Source organism: Haliotis cracherodii, unplaced genomic scaffold, assembly GCF_022045235.1.
Source record: "Haliotis cracherodii isolate W230 unplaced genomic scaffold, xgHalCrac1.p SCAF_6, whole genome shotgun sequence".
Classification (NCBI taxonomy): domain Eukaryota; kingdom Metazoa; phylum Mollusca; class Gastropoda; order Lepetellida; family Haliotidae; genus Haliotis; species Haliotis cracherodii.
Genome location: NW_027266319.1, coordinates 48677477 through 48702643, shown reverse-complemented (window position 1 = coordinate 48702643; position 25167 = coordinate 48677477). Strand labels below are relative to the sequence as shown.

General features: G+C 38.2%; 1 protein-coding gene across 1 annotated transcript in view; it reads left to right on the top strand.

Annotated features, from left to right (window-relative positions):
- The window catches only part of LOC139444661 (testin-like), a 74580-nt gene that overhangs the window by 40513 nt on the left and 8900 nt on the right, over positions 1–25167 (top strand). Inside the window, exon 4 of the mRNA XM_071225590.1 lies at positions 6283–6516. Coding sequence (XP_071081691.1) covers positions 6283–6516 — 234 coding nt within the window. The remainder of the gene's footprint in view (positions 1–6282; positions 6517–25167) is intronic.

The window sequence follows — 25167 nt, the reverse complement described above, 5'->3', positions numbered from 1 at the left end:
CTGTTTTAGGACCTATAGAACAATTTCATTTGTCCTTGTTATACACTTGCATGCAGTTGGTCAGAAAACTAACACCTCCAAGGGGCGTTCTCTAAGACGCTCTTGCATGCAGTTAATGAATGGAAACATTCACGAAGCTGTCCAAGCTTTTAGCACCAACTGCAAGCCAGGAGGAATTAGCTCACACGTCTCTTGTAAGAAAATTTAATTTAGATGGTCTGCAGATTACTTTAACAGATTGTCTGAGAACTCTTGGTGTACATTTACATCCGAGGTGAGATTTCACACACTGCCGGGGGAGTAAATGGGCTTCTCTCGTCCCCACTGGGAGGGAATGAGGGCTTGTAAACATTGTTTAACAGTTAAGCTTTCGCTGATATAATTTAACATTTCTTTTATCCATCCATGGTGTCTCATTTTAAACTGTGTTGGTTGTTGACAACATGTGTGTGTGTGATATATCCTATGTAGTTGTATTCAATAGTTTCTTCATTGGTCTTTCTTCAAATGTAAGTGTGTGCCAGAATCTAATCTGAGGCCAAGTTTCTGAACAACTTCTCTTTTGTGTTAATATTTGAATTTTCCGTTGGTTAAAAATGAAATTCTGTCAAATCAAACACACATGACTATGTTTCTTTAACGTAATGTTTTGCCTTTCAAAGGTTAAAACCATTTCACAATATTAATTATTGATAGCACAGAAATGTTTCAGACATTTCAGTTGAGGGTCTTGTATCACATTTGAAATATCAATTATATTGATTAAAGAGAAAAACAGCTTCAGGTCTCCCAAAAACATGAATGAGATCTTTTTATCAAACACTACATAATTTAAAATAACTGTTAAAATATTCAAAACAGAATGAAAGAACTAGTTTGACGAATTAATAAAACAAAGTAAAAGACACGCACCCTGTATGGCCCTTCTTGTAACAAATTACTAGTGTTTTTCTCTAGCACTTACATAAAAGGGAGACCCGTGAAGATTCCGGGGTAGAATAGGTCTTCAGCAACCCATACTTGCCGTAAAAGGCAACTATGCTTGTCGTAAAAGGGGACTAACGGGATCGGGTGGTCAGGCTCGCTGACTTGATTGATACATGTCTTTGATCCCAATTGTGTGGATCGATGTTCATGCTGTCAATCACTGGATTGTCTTGTCCAGACTGGATTATTTACAGACCACCGTCATATAGCTGGAATATTGCTGAGTGCGGTGTTAAACAACAAACAAACAAACAAAACATAAAAGGGATGTTTTTAATTCACCTGACTGAAAGTAAAGCGTGCTGTTTTAGTGGTGCATTTTCAATCATCCAGTTGTCTGTCTGTCGGCCCATTTCAAGTTCAAGAAAAGTATAGAAAAACAAAAATGGCACTTAACGGCTTCCATGGAAAGATCCCAGCTTTGGTGTTTTTAAAATAGGCTCACAATGTCCAAGTCTGCAGCTATATTCATTTCTGCATATATCGTGTTGAAACGTGATATACCGCAAGTCTGTGGTGAGAAAGATGAGAGTTTATTGAATTATAATGACTATAAGAATATATACGGTTGTCCCTTAACTTCAATACCACAGATAATGACACAAAAACAATGTTTTTATTTTATTTTTCATAGAATCTGTTACACTATTTATGCTTTAACTCACTATTCATCTGTGTCACCATAATATTGTTGAAACATTGGAGTGCCAAATTGGGAGTGCATGCATCTCTTTGGCCTATCCTTGTGTACATATATATACATTTCTTTCCACCTCATGCATTTTCATTTATTTAAAATCCTTGCCATGATTTATTTCTTCACAATTCAGTGGCACAATTACCTTTCTCATTAAAGCACTAAGTTTAGAAAAAGAAGATTTAAGCAATTTCCGTTTGAAAATAACATCCTCAAATGAACCATGACAAGAGTTACCCGCCCTTACTCATGGAAGCTGATAAACAGATTGAGAATCAACAGCCCTAACAGCTCCAAGAATTTTCACTTTGCTGCTGTAGATAAAGATACTTCAGGTTAAATACATTTGAGATCTTCTTATCTCTGTCTGAAAGGGGTTATTTTGGCTTATTTTTGCTCATTAAGACACGAAGTCACATATAAAATTGAAGTGATGAAGCACCTTTGAATTTTTTTTAAATATTCCAAAAACTGTAATCATATTTTAAATATATGGAAATGCATATGATTTGACATGGGTAAAGTTAAAATAATAATTTACGAAACAAAAAATGTGACCGTTTTTAAGAAACTTGTCACTTGATGCTTCATATCTTGGCTATGCTTCTAACTGAGCATGCAATAACCTGTCATCTTGTGTAGAGTGGAGTTCGGTATGGAGCAACTCAGCAAGATACTAATTAGGCATGTAACAAGGCGCGTCTTAGGAAAATGTCCTGTGGAGGTATTTCAGAGGTTATTTATGGAGAACTTTATTTCTCTTTTGAAAGCCAGTAAAATATATTTTATGAATTAATTCTGCCTATTTTATTATGTTTTCATTTAAGACATAGACTTGTGAAATAAACGCCCATCATGGTTTATTCTTCCTTCAGTGTTTCATTGTACATTTAAAATCACCATGGGGTAGTTTATTTCTTAAATGAGACATCAATATCATGTACAGCCTCTTTCAGGATGCTTATAAAATGTAGAAGTTTTAAAAGTATTTACCTGTATTTAAATGATGATGATTCCCTGAAAAGAATCCAACCTCGTGAATGTTTGTCAAGTCCATGAACAGGGGGGGTAAATTTGGCCTTTCATGGAGATTCTGATGATTTGCTGGTGGATTACCTGTACCTTTCTCCCATTACGACTGTCATATCCCACTTACTGATGTGATCATTCGGCCACTGTGTTTTTATCTACATTGCCAAACTACATCCATGGGGAACAACTCACTAGACGGTATGGTATACCACTATGGTATCTCAGTGGGCTAGGACTATAAACTCAGCATTAGTCCAGACTAGTATAAGCAGCCACACACACCACACACTCATGCAAGTCACTATATAAGTTAATTTAGTTTAACCATAGCTTTTGAAAATAAAGACATATGAAAGTAAAGTCATATGAAAATATAGACATATGAAAGTAAAGTCATATGGAAATATAGACATATGGAAGTAAATTATGAAAATATAGACATATGAAAGTAAAGTCATATGAAAAGAAAGGTATGAAAGTAAAGTCATATGAAAATATAGACATATGAATGTAAAGTCATATGAAAATAAAGTGAGTGAGTGAGTGAGTATGGTTTTATGCAGCTTTTAGCAATATTCCAGCAATATCACGGGGGAAGGACACCAGAAATGGGCTTCACACATTGTACCCATGTCGGGAATCGAACCCGGGTCTTCAGCATGACGAGCGAACGCTTTAACCACTAGGCTACCCGACTGCCCATGAAAATAAAGACATGAAAGTAAAGTCATATGAAAATAAAGACATGAAAGTTAATTCATATGAAACTAGAGACATATGAAAGTAAAGTCATATGAAACTAGAGACATATGAAAGTAAAGTCATATGAAACTAGAGACATTATGAAAGTAAAGTCATATGAAACTAGAGACATATGAAAGTAAAGTCATATGAAAATAGAGACATAGAAAAATAAAGGTATGTCATAAAACCCTTCACTCCTTTTTATGAACCTTCTTGTTTCGTCAGTTCATGAGTCATTAATACCAAGCTTACTGACTTGTCCATCCCTGTGGTCTGTAAGCCTCATCTGCGTGACCTCTCAAAGGAGGTCCTTGTATGCCTCATCTGTGTGACCTCTCAGAGGAGGTCCTTGTATGTCCATCTGCATGACCTCTCAGAGGAGGTCCTTGTATGTCCATCTGCGTGACCTCTCAGAGGAGGTCCTTGTATGTCCATCTGGTCAAAATAGTTCATGATCTTGCAGGTTTGGACACTGATTGGCAATATCACCTTGGTGTATCCGATCCAGTAATCACTACAACATTTTGCACAGTAGTGTCCAGGGTGACCAGACACATGGTTAAGGCTCTTATTTATCTTCTAAAATTGTTGTTGTTGTTGTTGTTGCTGAACTCCGCACTCAGCAATATTCCAGCTAAATGATGGGCATTGATCTATGCAGTTGGGATACGATGACATGCATCAACCAAATCAGTGAGCCTGACCACTCAATCCCGCTAGTCGCCGCTTGAGACAAGCACTGGCTTCTGAAGACACAATATTAGGGACGGGTATTGTAGGTTTAAAGTGCATCACAGTAATTTATGATGCACAAGACCGTACGTATTGCCATAAGTAGCACAATATTTTGTATAATTCTAAATTTTGAATTCAGAAGAAATTTGAAACACCAGGCTAAGAATTGAACTTCATAAATGGAACAAAATAGGCTGCTGGTACAACATAATGTCTACTCATTCAAAGAATATGCACAGATGCATGCTCTTGGTATTTGACAAGTGTATAACATTCAACACATGATAAAAATCGCTATTTGATATCGCCTGAGATACTGAGCATTAAAAAATGATATTGTGTCCTGGAAAGAATGAACCCCTAATTTCGCTGGAAATACTGCTCACTCTTACACAATATAGACCATTACTACTACTTCAGAAATACTCCATTTCTTAGTCAAAATTATTCTGTTGGTATAATGTATAAAATGCTTGAAGTAATCTAAGAACAGTCTGCTGAAAACATTAAAATGTTTTCAGAAAAAAGTCATTTTCCCCATTTTCTGCTAATGAAACTGCTATAACTTTGCTGTGAATCATTAGCAATAACTTCTTTCAGGAAACAGCCGATTATTTTTTGCCACATTGTACAAGAAAACTTGTTTTTCACACCTTCAACAGCTGGCATATGAGTTATGACACGTTCAATCTTCATTTTTTATCCATCCATGCTCTCAATTTGCAGAAACAGCATATTTTTACCAGAATGAATTTCATTTTGAAATCAAATCTTTAATCTTTCTGCATTACACTAATTTCTTTTCATCTAAGGAAAACAAAGTAAAATGTCCTCATTTACCATTATAAAAGCACAAACAATAATTAAAAATACTTACTTTATAATAACTTTTTATAATATGCATTTTCCAAATTTCTTGTGTTATTGCAGCCTGTTTCTACATACCATGGTAGAAAATGGCATCAAACCCACATGTTAGAGATTGTGTAATTATGATAAATGTCAAACTTATTTCATTTTATGAAATCTGGAGTAACTGTTCATGTCCTAGGGTTAGTACAGGATTATTTGCATAAAACATTAGACTAGATAATATTTCTTGTCATGCATATTTTCAAAGCTGTTTGGCTGAATAGATGGTTGAGGGTTGACTGGGAGAATTGGTGTCAATCATAGAGATAATCCCATCTGTCTTTATTGACAAATATAGGACACTTCATTGAAATTATGTATTATAAAGTACTTACCTATTGTTTGTAAACTAGGTTTTGAATTCAACATTTGAACTCAGCCATTAACAGTGTTCTCATACTGGGATCCAGAAGTGGGTATAGGGCGTATGTACCTCCTCCCCACTTATTGAAGCATACTATTAAAACATTCATACATTTGAACTCTTTATTGTGCCTCTGGTTGTTGTTGTTTGTTGTTTAATGCCGCACTCAGCATTATTCCAGCTATATGATGGACCAGACAATTAAGTGATTGACATCATGAGCATCGATCCATGCAATTTGGATACGATGACATGCATCAACCAAGTCAGCAAGCCTACCACCCAATCCCGTTAGTCACCTCTTACGACAAGCATAGTCGCCTTTTATGGCAGTGCATCTTGTAGCCTATAAGTAAACATCTATAACCACACAATGACTAACCCATTTGGCGATATATGTCCAAAACAGTTACACAATTACTGTATGAAAATTGCCAAATCGTAAAATGCATCCCTCCTTTTCTGAGCTGCATCTTTGCTTGGGTAAGATGCTTTCAGTTCACAAAGGCAAACTCATAAGCTAAGATGTATTGCATGACTGAGAAAGGCACTGAAATATTGGATGTAAAACATTATGAAGCGCCGATGACATTGTGTGTAAACAAATAAGATAAATACATGTATGATGTGTTAGAGTTTATTATGAATGTCTGGGACAATATGGCAGATGGGACGATAGATGTGTTTACATTCTCTATACAATTGGACATGGATTGTTTTCAATCTGATGACATTGTTGAAATATGCGTCGGGTAATATTTTATGACATGGGCGTTATGTTTTATTAATCTTTGTTTTTTGGTGATTGCAGAGATCTCAAAAATACATCTCTATGCTACCACAAGACAAGCAAGAATTTGCGTCACAACTCCGCAGAAAACAACTTCAGCGACAGTTGCCCTTGCATGACCTTGACCCAAGGTTTTGTAATAGTCTCACAGAAAAGGAAATGCACAAATATGAAAAGTTCTCCGACAAACGGAAAAAGAAGGCAGCTGGAATTGCACAAATTAGCGAGGCACCATCTGGGACTGCAGGATGTTTGGTGAGTTGAAATTTTGATAAAAATTTACTTTCATGTTTAAGGGGTAATAAACTGGAGATCAACAACACAGATTCATAATGATACTACCGAACCATCCACACTCTAAAATACCAGCGGAAGTAAAGAAATGATGTGTTCTCTCATTAACCAGTCAGTCAACATGCCCTTATTTGACGAACAGGGACAACGCATAGATTCATGCCATGGAAATAATTTTTGTGCTTGTCGTGGGAAAAACATTCATCTGATAATGACAAGTTGCTTATGGAGTGTAATCTTTTCTCAAGACAATCTGATATGTGTTCACGTATGTGTCAACATTTCATTTGTTGAAGGAGAGTTGCTCTGGTACATAAAACTCTTGCTTAGACCATTCATCACTGACTTCACTGCTAAAATGTTAATCCAACATAGAAAGGCCTCAAAGAAACGTTTATTCTTCTTCCAAATAAACAATGACTTTAACAGCTGCTCTAACCTGAAGCTTTGAAAATAAGAGTTTATTGGGGCGCTGCTATAATACCAGCTGACAAGATCTTATAACATTCATTGTGTATTTGTTTTAGATTTTGATATGCCCCTGAACTCATTGTACTTCTCAGGTGTATATACTGATGGTAAGAATTAAGGGAACATCTAAAAAAGGGAAGCATTAGTTTGTTTGAAATTTTGTTATGCCTGAGTGTGTGTGTTTGTATATGTCCTAAGTTAGTGAGTTTGTATATATCCTGAGTGAGTGAGTTTGTATATATCCTGAGTTAATGAGTTTGTATATATCCTGAGTGAGTGAGTTTGTATATATCCTGAGTGAGTGAGTTTGTACCGTATATCGCTGTGTATAAGGCGAGTTTTTCGTACCTAAAATGAGGGGGCTAAGAAGGGGGGTCGTCTTATACACGGAGTCGAAGATCTCACATTTTTTTTCCACTGGCGATGTCAACCGGCGTCCGATAGCCAGCCCAGCATTTGACAATAAAACTTCGCATTTCGTCCTAAATAACTGTTCCAATAACTATTTCCATACATAAACATGATTTGTATCTCTTTCCTTGAATAAAGTTTAATAATTTCTGCAATAAAGTTGAAATGACCCTCGCCTCGATGCAGATTGTCAAACCACCTGACACGGTAAAACAATCAACATCCGTGAGTAGAGAGCCGGAAGTACCGGTAAGCATTTGCATATTGCACATGTGACCTAACATGTGATAACCCGTGAAGTTGAAATCAATTCCCGCTGTTTTTACAGTTGTATTAACAAGTGTTGGAGACGGTGTGTACAAGTGATTGTGGAATAAACACGCTGAATGTGAAGCAAACATAAGCCTAGTTAGTTACAACATAGTTAATTGGCGATTACATTACTCACCATTGTCTCTTATATGTTATTACTTCATAAATGAATTTTATTTTACGGGCACCAATTTGGTGTCGTACCGTGTTAACATAAAATGGCGACGTGTGCTGGAGTTACACACGCGACCTATCATTGTAGAAAAAAAACAACGCAAGATAAACATATTTTTATTGCATATATAAGGTTTGTGTGCGCACTTGTGATGTGTGCGAAATACGCACCAGTCGGAAATATATGAGTTTGTATATATCCTGAGTGAGTTAGTTTGTATATATCCTGAGTGAGTGAGTTTGTATATATCCTGAGTGAGTGAGTTTGTATATATCCTGAGTGAGTGAGTTTGTATATATCCTGAGTGAGTGAGTTTGTATATGTCCTGAGTAAATGAGTTTGTATATATCTTGAGTGAGTGAGTTTGTATATATCCTGAGTGAGTGAGTTTGTATATATCATGAGTTAATGAGTTTGTATATATCCTGAGTGAATGAGTTTGTATATATCCTGTGTTAATGAGTTTGTATATATCCTGAGTGAGTGAGTTTGTTTAATAATAAATCACACTGCCAATATCACACTATAACAATACCCTGATGCAAATCACTCGTAACTATCAAGAGGCAGCAGAGTGACATCCTTTAAATGCTTTCTTTTTAAGATATGTACATAATGATATTTGATACCATGTTTGTTTAGGTTGTATTCTGAAATCAACACAAACATATAGAAATATTTAGTGAGTGATTCATTTTCGTTAGCAAACACTGGGAGGTTGTGTGTGTTGACTTACAAGTCTAGTGCCACTGAGATGTTTCTATGATGGATTACAAATAAGATAAGTTAATGTGTTATAGTTTAATGCACTGAGTGTAAGGTGCAGATGGCTTGGGGTGCAAGAACAAGCAACTGGCATATTCTCAGATGTTTGAAATTTTTTGAGGCATTAAAACAACTCACTTAAAGTTCTCCCATATAATTCTATCCACCAATCTAATAACAAGTTTGTCATATCCATGTCAAGACTTTTAAGTTCAAGAATTTTATCAAATATTTTAACAAATATATCTCTTGTCAATGAATGCTTTGTACCTTTGCTCAACTAAAGCCTTGTTGATTTTCTTGCAATTTACTAGCCAGTAACTCAAACTTAATTTTTAGGTGCAATCAGTTTGTCCGTTTGAAAATTTTACAAAATAATTTTAGGAAGCCAATTGATGTAGTTTACAAAAATCTTAAAAAATATTGACTAAAATGATGCCAAAGTAGAGATAATTTATGGATAACAACTTCTTTATTTAGTGTAAAGGCGATGTTTTGGTATAGTTCCTTATACTGTTGTCAAAAATATAGTAAAGTGATGCAAAATATAATACTTGCCAGGTATATAGAAAGTAAGTTGGTTTTTAGATGTGCACCCTTTGTGTTGTGGCAGAGGTCATTACATATGAGTTTACAAACATGGCAATCTTTGTTTATCTCAAAATGAACACAGAGTTTGAGCTTTGGAATTTTTGTTTTTTTTCAAATAATGCCGCCAAAGTCTTTCTGTCATCATCAGTAATGCAACATATGGGAATATTCAGCATGTTTTAGGTTTATGTAGGACTTTCACTGAGCAGTTAATGAGTCTTAGCTATGCATGAACACATTCTGGAATCACAGTTTGTAAACAAACTTAAAGAATTCCTGACATATTCCTTTTCATATTGTACACTGAAACAAAACTATCAAACATCATGTTCTAATATGTCTCCCATTACTATCATTTGTTAGTTCTTGTAACAAACTCACCGGAAATGCATCCCACATGGTACATTTTTTGTCACACAGTTTGAAATTTGACACGAAGATTACACTATGAAATTCTCTTTGAATGTAGACTGTTGCCAGAGGTTATTCTGGGAGGGAAAATACACCTGAAGCAGGCGTGTGTCACTAATTTCAATGTTTATACATTACTATCATGGTGAAATATGAGGAAATATAAAAATAATTTTAGGAAAATATTTACATAATCAAGTATTGAGATGAATGTCAGATTCTATGCACTCTGTCACCACATTAAAATGTCTTTATAATCTAATCAGGTGGGACATGGTGAAGTCTAATTTTGTTTTTCATGGAACGAAAACTTAAAAGATGAGTTATACAGTGGCAATGAGTGTTGAGTTCTATATTACTTTTACAGAAAGTTAAAGACAATCTGTTTGTTATTTTCTGCCTAATTAGCAACCAGAATCAAAGGCCTATTTGATCTATTCAGTTGCTTTCAATTTGAACTTCTTGGACCATCAGACTGAATGAACCTGAATGTTTTAAAGGATATTGAACACCATGATCAGATTTGTACATTGCATTAATTAGTTTTATTTGTCAATAAATATCACCAGTTATAATTGGATTAAATGGTAAGAACAGAATTAGTTGAACAATTGGTTCAAATTGCAATTTACTTTTACAGTAATGTTAGATATGTGAGGAAAGGTACTAGATATATCAAGGAGAATTGCTCAGCTATATGAAATGCTTATTTGCGCTTCTCAAAACTGGTAATGTGGCAAATGCCTACTTTGAAGAAAAGGTACAAAACTCTATGGTAAAGTCCAAGTTGGGACTGAGTCCAAGGTTTGAGATGGTGCGTTGTGTGTTCTTTATCTTATCTCAAATTCGAGATAGGTGGTCAAATTTATATGTATTTATATCTGCAAGGTGGCCAGGAATGGATAATAGGTATGAGATATTGGTACATTTGAGATAGAGTATCTCGAGATAACGAGTTACACATGTAATTGTATTTTCAAAATCAAATTAATAAAATCTTCAGAAAATAAATAAAAGCCACAGATCCAGGTACTGAACATTGTTTCAATATTTACCACTTTACTTGGACTCGTGTGTAATCACAATATTAATTCACATATATTCAACTAGCTGATCCGTAGGCTGTTAAACTGTCCTCAACAATTATCTTGTACATTTTCCACATCTCCTCTGAAAACTGAAACTCTGCTCATTATAGCTATACTAGCTTGTAGTGCAACCATTGAGTTTTATTGTTAATGTCATGTTATTGCAAAGAGTATGTCACGTGACTAACCACGGGTCCGGGTAGTCATGTGGGTACCTGGGTCCTACTGAGGACCCACCCGACCCGAGTACCTGAGTTACCCGTACCAGCCCTAAAAGTCATATACAGTAAGTATGTGCTACCTGTTTTACTGTGTATAGGTATATGTGATAGCATTGTTCTTTAAACTGATGCCAAACTCTAAGTCCAAAGACCTCCATATCAAACGGACCACATTACATAGGCAATGAGTGTAAAACCATTTAATGCCTAGCTCATTTCTATTTATCTTTAATCCTTAACCTGCTGGGGCTGTTAAATCACTCTGTGACAGGAAAACTGATCTGTACATTATAACAGAAATAGGAATATTTGTGGGAACAAAAATCGCTGAAGTCATTTATCATGTTGACATTAATTCTCTTTCTTTTATCAAATAAAGATGCACAAGTTTATCAATGACATATATGCATCCGGTGCATGTGCCCTTACTAGATATGTCATCCAGATATATTTGAGGGAGCTGAAAAACGTTCTCATGATGTCAGTTGAAGATAGCACTGCTGCTTTGATCTGTACACAATGTGGACAATATAGTTTCTTTTGATGCATGATAGGAAAGAAGATAGGCCTAAACGTGTCCTTCCATTATCTGAAATAGTCTGACAGAAGATGCTGAAATCAAAGTGTGGATGCAGGCATATAGCACAGAACATGACAGAACCCATCTGGGACTTCAACCTACTAAAATTGGTAGCATTTCTGAAATTTCCTCTTATGTGATTGAAGGTATCTGTGAAAGGAATGACTTTATTCTTTAAATGTGTTTTTGATGGTATCAATGAATATTAGCTAAAAGAACCATTTGTTTGAAATGTACACTTCAGAGAAAGTTTGTTTGAGGAAAATGGATGCAGATGTTGCACATTTGGTTGGGGGAATATGTCGAGATATGTCATTCAGGCATTTGTATGGTTGCATGGTTGGCATGTTGTAGATTTGTGCTTGGTTACGAGGAATTGATTGACATCCAGGAATTGCTATATTTCATCTGTGACAAATGGGGTAGTTTAAATTGGTGAACATAATCATATCCCGCAGTTCCTCATGCTCTGTGAGTTTATGTCTCAATTTCCCATGGTTGTGAGTTGTAAATAGAAAAATGAGCTTTTGGTAATGTATGCAATTTTTGGGGATTTCATCTTCATCTTGGGGAATGAGTGTCCCAGTCTTCTGAGGTGCAATTTACTGTGCAGAGTTGTGTCCCTTGAGCATTCAAAGCCCAGGTGATCCTGATTATGTTTTTAGGTTTGACATCGCCATTACTGTGCTGCTGGGTTTCACTAAAATGGTAAATGTTTTAAGACCTGAATCACTTTCCTCCCAAATCAAGTTGCCATGGAAATGAAATAATGTACTGTTCAAAGCAGTGTTAAATCAAACTCACTCACTCTTTCACTTATCTTCAGCTAGTGGCCTTGTGGCATAAGGTGTTGCAACTCACTGAACAGAGTATTGTCCCTTAACCATACCAGGATCTGCTGGTTGTGGGTTTAAATCCTTTGGCTGACACATGTTTTTGTGTTTCATCTGTAGGACTTTGGACTTTCTTCCCACATTTTAAAGTCAGTTTACTGCCCTGCCTCTGGAAGATGACAAAGCACATGTGACAAAATCCTCTTCTTTGAACCATATTGAATCCTAACATAATTAAGGGATCTGGCATTATGGAGTCGGCAGGTCAGAGATTGTTCCTCAGTCAGTGTATGATAAAGGTGACCTGCCACGCTGTACATATTTTGTGTGCCCTTCCTTCACATTGTTCATTGTTTGTTCACAATCCTCCTCAGGTATTTCTGTGACCCGTCCTGATACATCCTCAACTATGTGGGGTGAATATTCTTTGAAAAGTCCTCAAAAGTGATAAAGTGCTTTAAAAGTTGATAAAGTGCCTTCAAAAGATCTTAAAGGTTGATAAACTGCCTTTATAGGCCATATAAATTGACTCTGATTCTGACTATATCATGACCATGTGTTTTTGAATCATTATCAAATAGTGATGATACCAGGTGTCCACGAAACGGTGATCATATCCTGCCCCACCGGTGGAATGCATTGCAAACACATGCAAAGGCAAGTTAAAAAAACAGGAACATATGGTACTAGTTAAAATACGGAATTGCATTAGACATCATTTTTGTCACTGATGCATTAAATTTAGAAATGTCGTCCACATGTCTACAATAAAACCTTTTTGGAGCTTTACTAAGGCCTTGAATATTGTAACCTTGATCAGACAGCTTTTATGCAAGAGTCGAATGATGCTCTTTGAAATCTTGGTAGAAAGAGCATGCTTGGTTGAACCTCGAAAGCTGTGAAATGTAGACACCAAAGGCTGGTGCTGCAGGACTATTGCTCGACATACAGGGAAAGTTGAGTATTGGAAAGTGAATCCCTCTTGTCATACAGTGTGCACAGGGATGATGTTCACTGATGATATTTAACTTGTCATGATGTGTAGCCATCAGGTCATGATCAGTTGCAGTGCATTGATAATTCAATCAATCATGACACCCCTAATAACAGTTTTCTGTATACTTATTAACTGATCTCTCCTGAGCCACATCCAAACAGGAGTAGCCATGGCCGACTCACAGGAACAATGCAAGAGCTCAGCTGGCAAGTGTTGCGAGTGTATCTGTACCTATTAGGGATGATCAGGTCCGGTGTCAGTGTTCCCCTAACTCCATCAACATGCTGCCAGGGTTATCACAACACCCGGGTGATGCTGGATACCTTACCCCCCTCCTGTACATGGGGGGAGATGCTACACTGCTGGGAAACATCTCAGGGTGAGGCTTGATCTCTTGACAGATGGGTAACAATTGGGTGGGGAAGGTGAAGTGAGTGAGTGAGTTTGGTTTAATCCTGCTTTTGATAATATTTCACTTTTATGGTGTGTCAGCTCCATGTAGATATGAAAGCCCCAAGTGAGACCGATCTTTTCAAATTGTTGACCTTTATCAATTTTGTGAAACCCATCAGGGTGTGCAAGGTGCTTATAAACCAAGAAACATAAGCAGGCCGAACCATGATTGGAACCCTGATTTCTGGCACACCCAGGGGACATAACTCTGCACAGCTAATAGCAGCACCTCAGATGACTACTCCTCCCATGATCCTTATAATGGGAAGATGAAAGGGATAGGTGGTCTTGATAACAGTTTGGGGTTTAGAGTGTTTTGTGTGTATTGCATTAAATGTATGGTAGGTATGTATGTCAAATTAAATAGATTGGTTTATCAATGTGTGGGTCACAACTGGAAAGGACTAACGGTAAAATGTGGTTGTTTGGGGTATTAGTAGATTCATAGTCAGCTGGTATCCTCTTCTTAGTTGGCTTCAAACATAAGGTACTGGAGGTGAGTCTAAGTATAGGGTACTGGAGGTGGCTCTAAGTATAGAGTATTGGAGGTGGCTCTAAGTATAGAGTATTGGAGGTGGCTCTAAGTATAGGGTACTGGAGGTGGCTCTAAGTAAAGGGTACTGGAGGTAACTCTAAGTATAGGGTATTGGAGGTGGCTCTAAGCATAGGGTACTGGAGGTGACTCTAAGGATAGGATACTAGGGGTGGCTCTAAGTATAGGGTATTGGAGGTGGCTCTAAGTATAGGGTACTGGAGGTGGCTCTAAGCATAGGGTATTGGAGGTGGCTCTAAGTAAAGGGTACTGGAGGTGACTCTAAGTATAGGGTATTGGAGGTGACTCTAAGGATAGGGTACTGGAGGTGGCTCTAAGTATAGGGTATTGGAGGTGGCTCTAAGGATAGGGTACTGGAGGTGGCTCTAAGTAAAGGGTACTGGAGGTAACTCTAATTATAGGGTATTGGAGGTGGCTCTAAGTATAGGGTACTGGAGGTGGCTCTAAGCATAGGGTATTGGAGGTGGCTCTAAGTAAAGGGTACTGGAGGTGACTCTAAGTATAGGGTATTGGAGGTGACTCTAAGGATAGGGTACTGGAGGTGGCTCTAAGTAAAGGGTACTGGAGGTGCTCTAAGGATAGGGTATTGGAGGTGGCTCTAAGTATAGAGTATTGGAGGTGGCTCTAAGTATGGGGTATTGGAGGTGGCTCTAAGTATAGGGTACTGGAGGTTGCTCTAAGTAAAGGGTACTGGAGGTAACTCTAAGTATAGGGTATTGGAGGTGGCTCTAAGCATAGGGTACTGGAGGTGACTCTAAGGATAGGATACTAGGGGTGGCTCTAAGTATAGGGTATTGGAGGTGGCTCTAAGTATAGGGTACTGGAGGTGGCTCTAAGCATAGGGTATTGGAGGTGGCTCTAAGTAAAGGGTACTGGAGGTGACTCTAAGTATAGGGTATTGGAGGTGACTCTAAGGATAGGGTACTGGAGGTGACTCTAAGGATAGGGTATTGGAGGTGGCTCTAAGCATAGGGTACTGGAGGTGGCTCTAAGTAAAGGGTACTGGAGGTAACTCTAATTATAGGGTATTGGAGGTGGCTCTAAGTATAGGGTACTGGAGGTGGCTCTAAGCATAGGGTATTGGAGGTGGCTCTAAGTAAAGGGTACTGGAGGTGACTCTAAGTATAGGGTATTGGAGGTGACTCTAAGGATAGGGTACTGGAGGTGGCTCTAAGTAAAGGGTACTGGAGGTGCTCTAAGGATAGGGTATTGGAGGTGGCTCTAAGTATAGGGTATTGGAGGTGACTCTAGGGATAGGGTACTGGAGGTGGCTCTAAGGATAGGGTACTGGAGGTGGCTCTAAGTAAAGGGTACTGGAGGTAACTCTAAGTATAGGGTATTGGAGGTGGCTCTAAGGATAGGGTACTGGAGGTGACTCTAAGGATAGGATACTAGGGGTGGCTCTAAGTATAGGGTATTGGAGGTGGCTCTAAGTATAGGGTACTGGAGGTGGCTCTAAGCATAGGGTATTGGAGGTGGCTCTAAGTAAAGGGTACTGGAGGTGACTCTAAGTATAGGGTATTGGAGGTGACTCTAAGGATAGGGTACTGGAGGTGACTCTAAGGATAGGGTATTGGAGGTGACTCTAAGCATAGGGTACTGGAGGTGACTCTAAGGATAGGGTACTGGAGGTGGCTCTAAGTAAAGGGTACTGGAGGTGCTCTAAGGATAGGGTATTGGAGGTGGCTCTAAGTATAGAGTATTGGAGGTGGCTCTAAGTATAGGGTATTGGAGGTGGCTCTAAGGATAGGGTACTGGAGGTGGCTCTAAGTAAAGGGTACTGGAGGTAACTCTAAGTATAGGGTATTGGAGGTGGCTCTAAGCATAGGGTACTGGAGGTGACTCTAAGGATAGGATACTAGGGGTGGCTCTAAGTATAGGGTATTGGAGGTGGCTCTAAGTATAGGGTACTGGAGGTGGCTCTAAGCATAGGGTATTGGAGGTGGCTCTAAGTAAAGGGTACTGGAGGTGACTCTAAGTATAGGGTATTGGAGGTGACTCTAAGGATAGGGTACTGGAGGTGACTCTAAGTATAGGGTACTGGAGGTGGCTCTGAGCACTGGAGGTGGCTCTGAGCACTGGAGGTGACTCTTAGGATAGGGTATTGGAGGTGGCTCTAACTATTGGGTACTTGGGCTGGCTTTAAGAATAGGGCACTGGGAACTTGCCTCTGAATCCCCTATGAGGGTGCTATGGTGTTGGGTAGCTTGATATTGTAGGTAGGGTTTTCTAAGGCTCGTGTTCAGTTTTATTGCCTAATGTAAATGAAATTTACACTGTAAACATGGATGGATAATCTTTAAAAAAAGCCAAACATTTTACATGCTGTCAGTATTTACCAAACTGACACATGTACATTTGGTATATGTGAAAACAGACTTTTGTAATAAAATATATGCCAGGGAACAGACGGGAAGACCAAAATCATTCCAGGGTGTGTAGAGGTGTGGAGATTGTCTGTCTGATTGTGTAATGTCATAAATGTTAGTAGCAGATGCTATAGATTCAGGACAGGTGAAAAACTGGGATTGATGTGAGAGGTTGGGGAATGAAGAGGTAGTGATGGAAGCAGATGGTGAGGCTGGGAACATGTGGATGTTGTAGATGATGGGGGTTGTTGTGCTGGATTGTTGGACATCCCGTGTGATGACTTTATGTGTTATTCATTGGCTACTGATGGGCAACACTGTCAGCTGATGAAGGAAGGGAGAGACGGAGGGGGATGCAAGATAATAGGTGGCAGGATGCAGAGCTGCCCCACTAATGTTACATGGGCCCGGATTTGTGTGTAACTCATCTCCAGCATTTCTCGTCATGAGGGGGCAGGAGTGATGGGGACACTTTTTTTTCTATCCATTTTTATTTTGGGGGAATCTTTTGTTTGTTTGTTTGGTTTGTTTGCTTGTTTATTCATATATATTTTTAAATATTAAATAACACCATTTGCAACTGGATGAAGAAGAAAAGAGACAGGTTTGGTTGAGGTACAGTTTATAAAAAAAAAATTCAGTCTCTCAAGCATTTAATATCCAGTGATGTATTGTAATATATTGTAATGCCTGGCTCCCTGTGATAATCAGGGGAGTGTGTGAACTGAGTAATGAGAAGAGAGATATGTGTGGCAGGATCTACATGCAGGGAAGGGAACAGATATGATACAGTATGTCTAAAATTGAAATCATATCAGAAATGATCCTGCTATGGACCAGATAGTCACTGAAATGTGGGAGGAGAATGATGAGGAAGGGAAGATGGAGAGGGGGGTGAGGAAACTGAAGAAGGGTGGGGTGCTGGCATTCATTTCCAGAAGAGAGGTCAAAATATTTTTACAGGAAAAAACAACACTGGTGCCTCAAGGGGTCTCATTATATCAAGAAAGTATGAAGTATCTGTACAGCAATGGTTTCTACCAGACAACCAGTTGTCAAAATATGTCATGGACTCAAAAATCTTGAAGTTGTTTTTTCACATCTTTCATAATACATGCCTTGTCTTTGAAATAAGAACCATGTGTTTTGTATGTCCTTCATTTGATGTCATATTTGCTCAAATCTATATATGTCGGTCATCAATGCCTTCCTCATGTTTTAGTGGTAATGTATGATGTTTATGTATGAAATACTAGTTTGATCTTGTTTCAAGGACAGTTATAGAAATGCTGTTTTAACATTACACATGACTAGGGAAGAATGGTTGTGGATCCATTTATGGTGTTTCTCATTCTCTTGTGTCATCTGATCTCTTAAAGTCCTGAAGTTACCGATGAACCTAGCTGAACCTGTTGACCTAGGTTCCAGATTCTGATGTCTCTGCTGATGCTGCTTCGGATAGAATTCCAAGCATCATCTCATCAACCAATCCTCACCCTGAACACAAAAACATGCAATCCCTGAGGTAGCGCTTTAGGTTGTGTTTTGCAGCCAGAGAGATCCCCCACTAGGGTTGGGGGTAGTTTTGTGTTTAGATGTCTCCACGGTGGTAAACCCGTGCCTGAAGCCTCATCATTGTTTTGTCTCCGTATTCGGAGATGTCATTAACTTTCAGCAGTGAGTAATCTCTGGCTGGTAACTTAATGTTCTAAACAGATCAATTCTTTACCAAGGTTTAGGAAAGTATTTTGTTTACGGTAAGGGGCCTTGCCACAGGTATGATAGTTCTATTATGGGGTGTAGAGATATGGTTGAAATACACAAGTTTGGCCAGACCCGTTTATTTCATTGTTTTAGAGATTGGCATGGTCAATATACCCAGAGTTGAAACAAGAATAATATATTGGTTGGGTTAACTTGAGATTAGGACATGAAATATAATTATCAACAAAAAGATGTGTTTTTGCCTTAAGCATTATATGTAGTCCAAGACAATAAACTGGTCTTGCTTTAATAAATAAGCAGACATTGGAAAAGTAGGTTTATTTAATGAACTTACTTATTTTCTGTTTACAGTAAGGTAAATATCTTGACATCTTCATGATGAATAGTCAGCTAGAGCCAGCCCAGTTGTAATGCCCCGGAAGGGATGATAACTTAGTGCTGATATTGTGAGGACACTCTGTACATCAGGAACTGATGGGTAATGGGTCCTATCAGTATGTGTGTCCAGAGTTGGAGGTACAGTGAAAACTCATTAATGCTGCTCCTAGTGGCATTGTCCAGGTTAATGAATCAAGGTCAAGGTGAAGGCTAATCTTCCTTTAGTTACATATAGATGTTAGATAAAGACTTTACATGTGAGGTGAAGTGAAATTGGGTTTAACGTCTCGTCCAAGATTATTGCACTTATATAGCGACGTGCATGCACATGTATGTGTGTGGCTGCTTGTACTAGTCCGGACTGATGCCGATTTATAGTGCTAGCACTCTGAGATACCATGCCGCAGTTTAACATGAATACCCCACTCAGACTAAGTATACTGACTCCAAGCCGACCAGTCCTTGTTTTAGCCCATTAATGCCGAGCGCCAGACAGGGTAACAACAAGTACAATCTTTTAACGTCTTCTTGTATGACGTGGCCAGGGATCGAATCTACTTAACATGTAGATGTTACATATAGACTTTACATATAGATGTTACAAATAGACTTTACATATAGATATTACAAATAGACAATACAAATAGACATTCCACGTAGACTCTCCATTAGACGTTACAAATAGACTTTACTTGTAGATGTTACATATAGACATTACAAATAGACATTCTACATACACTCTACATGGGGACGTTACATATACACTTTAGATATAGATGTTACAAATAGTCATTTCACATAGACTCTACATATAGAATGTACATATACTCTACATGTAGACGTTACATATAGACTTTACATATAGACATTACATATAGACTTTATATTTAGACGTTACCTATAGACTTTACATATAGACGTTACCTATAGACTTTACATATAGACGTTACATATAGACTTTACATATAGACGTTGCATATAGACTTTACATATAGACGTTACCTATAGACGTTACATATAGACTTTACATATAGATGTTCCTATACAGATCATTCAAAAGGAGGGGTGTCCGGATATACAAGGTCCGTATTAACAGGGTTTCACTGTATGTCAGTATTCTAGCATTTCACTGATGCCAAAACTTAATGGATTGAAATGATAGTTCATGGCAACAATTACACATGCAGTTAAATGTATCATGAATGATGTTAAATATTGTACTTCCAAATTTTGTACCCAATTCATTTGATTTACAAAACTTTAAAATTTTAAGTAGCAATCCCATTAACATCTGTCGGCAAGCAGTTGTTTAGAATGTGTATGCAAGACCACTTAGCTTTTTTCAAACTCCATTTTAACCAATGTATATTTTCAGCTGGGATTTATTTTTTTAAAGTAACACCAAATGTGGCTCCAGCCTGATTTCAAATTGCAGGTGTATTACTAGAAAAAAGCTCTTTCAAGAGATTGGAATGTGAGTTTGTTCCAACTGGGACTACTTATTTGAGTCTCTTCCTCTTTCAGGTTTTAGAACATATCAAATGTGAAGTTGTTTGTTTATGGGATGGGAAAACAGCAGTTTCTGTCGGAGTAATTAAGTTCATGTTTTGAGATTGTCATCAAGTGTGATTGGAATTCAGTTTTTCAAAGATCAACAATTGCCACATATCATACTCTCAAGAGACACCATATTCTCTTATATCTTCAATACATTACTGCAAGTCAGAAATAGCAAAGAAGATCCAGAATTGCCACACTTTTTGTTTTTTATCCTTTGCCACACTTAAGAAATTTGTTTCATACAAAGTGCCCTTCTTTCATCTTGAAGTAGTTTGACATCGCGTACTGGGGGGATTTGATTGGATGACCACCCTTCAAGCTTAAAGAGAAATTAACATGCAGTGAACTGTAGTGAAGAGGGAAATCATTTAATCTTGATGAATTTGGTTGCAATTAATATTCAACTTTGAGAAAAAAAGCAATTTAATGTTAATTATCAAGAAAGAGGTCTAGGGGTTATTTTTTGCAATATTTGTTATTCAAAGATGTGATCACCTGTTAAAAACCCTCAACATGTCATTTTAATAGAAAGAAAAACTTTAAGTCTTTTAGTGATGATGCAAAGGTAATAACATAATGTGCTCCCATTTATGTCTTTGCAGATATGTTTTTAGACTATTTCTTGAATATATGTTTTTGCTACAGCAAATGTAACGGTTATCAAATAAAATTATCTGGTAAGGGAAAATGGAAAAAAGATAGCAGTGTGAAAGTTAACATGTATCTTTGCCATAAAAAGTTACCTCCCTTGGAAGATGTCAAAGGTTGACAGGTGTGTTTTTATGATGTAATGTAAGTGCCTTATTGACAAGCCATGGATTAGGCATGACTCATACGGAAGAGACTGATATCTTTGATAAGAACTGATGCCAGGACCTCAAATTTTTAAGAGGATCCCACATGTCTATAAAATTATCGAAAGTGTGTTTTTTCTGTGATGTTATAACGATAGTGTTATTGGGTAGCATGCACGCAAGTAGAAAGTAATGCCTTTCTTGTTAGGCTTTTTTACGGTCAGTTCATGGCTTGTGAGGTTTTTGAAAGTATTTTCTGTATTGACATCAAAATTAGAAATGCTGATTGAAGGGACTGTTGAATCAGCTGCAGTCTTTTCAAATGTGCTCTTTAAAATATACTTATGAATATGTTATGCATAAATTAAAAAAAAATCATGACTTCATCATTAATAAATCCCATTTGACTTTGAACCTAATAATATAGACCTGACAGCTCTTTGCTAGATTTGGGTAAATGTACATTACACGCCTTCCTATATCAGAAAGCTTCTCCTTAGACGTCTCTATCCTAGATCGGAAGTCTTATTCCTTGACGAGACATGTCCTTGCTAGGCCAGACATCTCCTTGCTAGATCAGACATCTCCTTGCTAGATCAGACATTTCCTTGCTAGACCAGACATCTCCTTGCTAGATCAGACATCTCCTTCACAGATCAGACACCTTCTTAGACCAGTCACCCTCCTAGACCAGACATCTCCTTGCTTGGCAAGACATCTCCTTGCTAGATCAGACATCTCAGTCCTAGACCAGACATCTCCTTGGTAGATCAGACGTCTCCTTCCTAGATCAGACATCTCCTTGCTTGGCAAGACATCTCCTTGCTAGATAAGACATCTCAGTCCTAGACCAGACATCTCCTTGCTAGATCAGACGTCTCCTTCCTAGACCAGACACCTTCCTAGATCAGACGTCTCCTTGCTTGGCAAGACATCTCCTTGCTAGATAAGACATCTCAGTCCTAGACCAGACATCTCCTTGCTAGATCAGACGTCTCCTTGCTTGGCAAGACATCTCCTTGCAAGACAAGACATCTCATTCCTAGGCCATTTATTTCCCTAGCTAGACCAGACATCTCCTTCCCTAGACCAGACACCTTCCAAGACAGACCTCTCCTTGCTAGACCAGACACATTCCAAGACCAGACATCTCCTTCCTAGAGCAGACATCTCCTTCCTAGACCAGACAGCTCCTTCCTAGAGCAGACATCTCCTTGCTAGATCAGACATCTTCCTAGACCAGACATCTCCTTCCTAGATAAGAAGTATCCTTCTTAGATTAGACGTCTCCTTCGTAGACCAGACACCTCTTTCTTAGATCAGATGTCTTAGGCCAGTTCTTCATCCTGAAACAGTTGCTATATTACTGAGATATTGCCAATGGCATATTAAATCATTACTGACTGTGGAATATATCTATTTTAAGAAACCAAAACCAAACTAGATTATTTCTAGGCACCTTTATTCCGCATTTATTTCTCTATATAATCAGCATCAGGGAAAAAAACAGTTTATGGGAGAGTGGGTGAGTATTGTTTTACACCGCTTTTAGCAATATTCCTGCAATATCAAGGCGGGGGACACCAGAAATGGGCCCATGTGGGAATCAAACTCAGTTTTCAGGTTCACGAGCGAACACTTTCACCACTAGGCTATCCCACCACCCCTTTATAGGAGAGAAATATTTGTGTAATCCAATATTTCATAGACAATATGTTTGTCTAACTTCTCCCTGAAACAGACGGGAAACAGTCATTTGAAAGTTTAGTCCTGCTTCTAGGAACATGCTTTAACACCCACACAAACCCGGGCATGAAACATATATCTGAAACAAATATCTCTCAAACACCCACAACAGCCTCACACAGTGAGTCATAGCAGCAGATTATATAGCCTCCTCCTCCTCCTACTCAGTAGATGCCCGGGAGATTATCCTGACTGTGGGAGTCAGCTGTATTATGACAATATTTGTCACAGCATCTCAACAGCAGTCATCAACTGTTTCGAGACATGGATGAAAAGTAGTGGTGGTGTTGTAGAGGTTGTTGTGTGGCAGGGAGATGGAGTTGTCAGGTTTCCTCTCACGACTGCTGCCCTACAGGATGTGATTAGCTGGGGATGCTGGTGAATATGTCCTCATCCACGGCATGGGCACACCCTTCAGGACCCCTGTATGATTAGCACACTTACCACAATATCAAATCATGTCAGAAACAGGAAAATGTGATTTGCAGGCATGGGCAATTCAGGAAATGATTAGAGAATAATTGGAATATATGCAAGTTACTTCTTTGTATACATAGCTATACACACATGATAAAGGAGGTATACATAACTATATACACGTGATGAAGGAGGTATACATAGCAATACACACATGATGAAGGAGGTATACGTAGGTATACATCCATGATGAAGCAGATATACATAACTATATACACATGATGAAGGAGGTACACATAGCTATACACACGTGATGAAGCAGGTATACATAGCTATACACACATGATGAAGGAGGTATACATAGCTATATACACACGATGAAGGAGGTATTCATAGCTATATACACACAATTAAGGAGGTATACATAGCTATATGCACATGATGAAACAGGTATTCAATATTTACATTTCTTGGAGCAGGTATACATGCAGTTGTTAGGGGAATACAGCAGACTGGTAATTTTCTCCCTGCAGAGCATGAATTATTTCATGAAATATATCAAATAAACAGCAAATAATTGCGTAGACCTTCACAAGAAGATGTTGCTACAATTGTTTTACTCATTGAGAACAGCATATGTTTGTTATCCAAAGACCAGTTCTCATGAAAAAAACACCTGCAATCTTTATCTTAACAAGTATCTTGTATTGCACTAAACCTTAGCCGATGTTGAAAATATGCCATTCCTTCTGACAGCATAGCTCCAGGCAGAGATAGCATGTCTCTATCACAGTTTGCATCAGTGAAGAATTTTGATTTTGGTTTCATCTCAGGTCTCCCTTGCAACCTATATATAGAACTAGTTCATGTGAAAATAGCCTGTACATGTTTGAGAGTCTCTGCATACAGTCACTGACAGTGGTGTTCAGTGGTAGGAATTAGTTTGTTCCTGTTTGTTCCTCTATGAGGCTTCAGACATTCTTTCTTGTTGATATATTCATAGTCCGTCTCTTGCAGGTGGTAATATTGGTGCTATTAATTACTGGTACATCTTTAATTAATTTTCTCTCCATAAATTACCCATCAATATAATGGCTGTATAATTAATAATTTTAAGGCAGAACAGATACTCTGGGATACCAGGCAGTTCAAATGGGGATTGTATGACCACAATGCCTGTGATGACTATGGATAGACGTGAAAAGGCATTACGCTTGCATTGACATCTAGGGTTCATAGAGTTTACTTGTTCAAGAAACTTTGGCGGGGAGGCCTTTCCCCCCTGAGGAACGAAATGCTAGTTTTTTCGCTCCATCTGGAGATCACGTGACAAAGGAAATGGTAAGGGACAAAATGGCTGTTGTCTACATCCCCTGATTACCAGATAGATTGTGATGTCTCTTGACAGTCTTCATGCTTCTTCTACAGAATAGAGGCCATTTTGTAAGGATAGCGTGTCCTGGTTCACGTGATTAGAAACAGTTAGAAGTGCTGGAGATCACATGGACTTTAATATGGACAGTCGCGCATGCATTTATGATGTATTACGATAAATGACCTACAGAATGTAATCCCATCCACTATTTTATTAAGTTATTGTGACCTTGCAGGATTATTCAAATAAACACTAAACTCTGTAACCCTGAAAATTGGATCTGACAGTTCTGGGCTCTGGTGTTGTAGCCATGCCGGAGGTGTTCTTGATGTAGCGCAGGTGTCATTGACATTTCATTCTGGTTCCAGTACAACACATATGGAACAT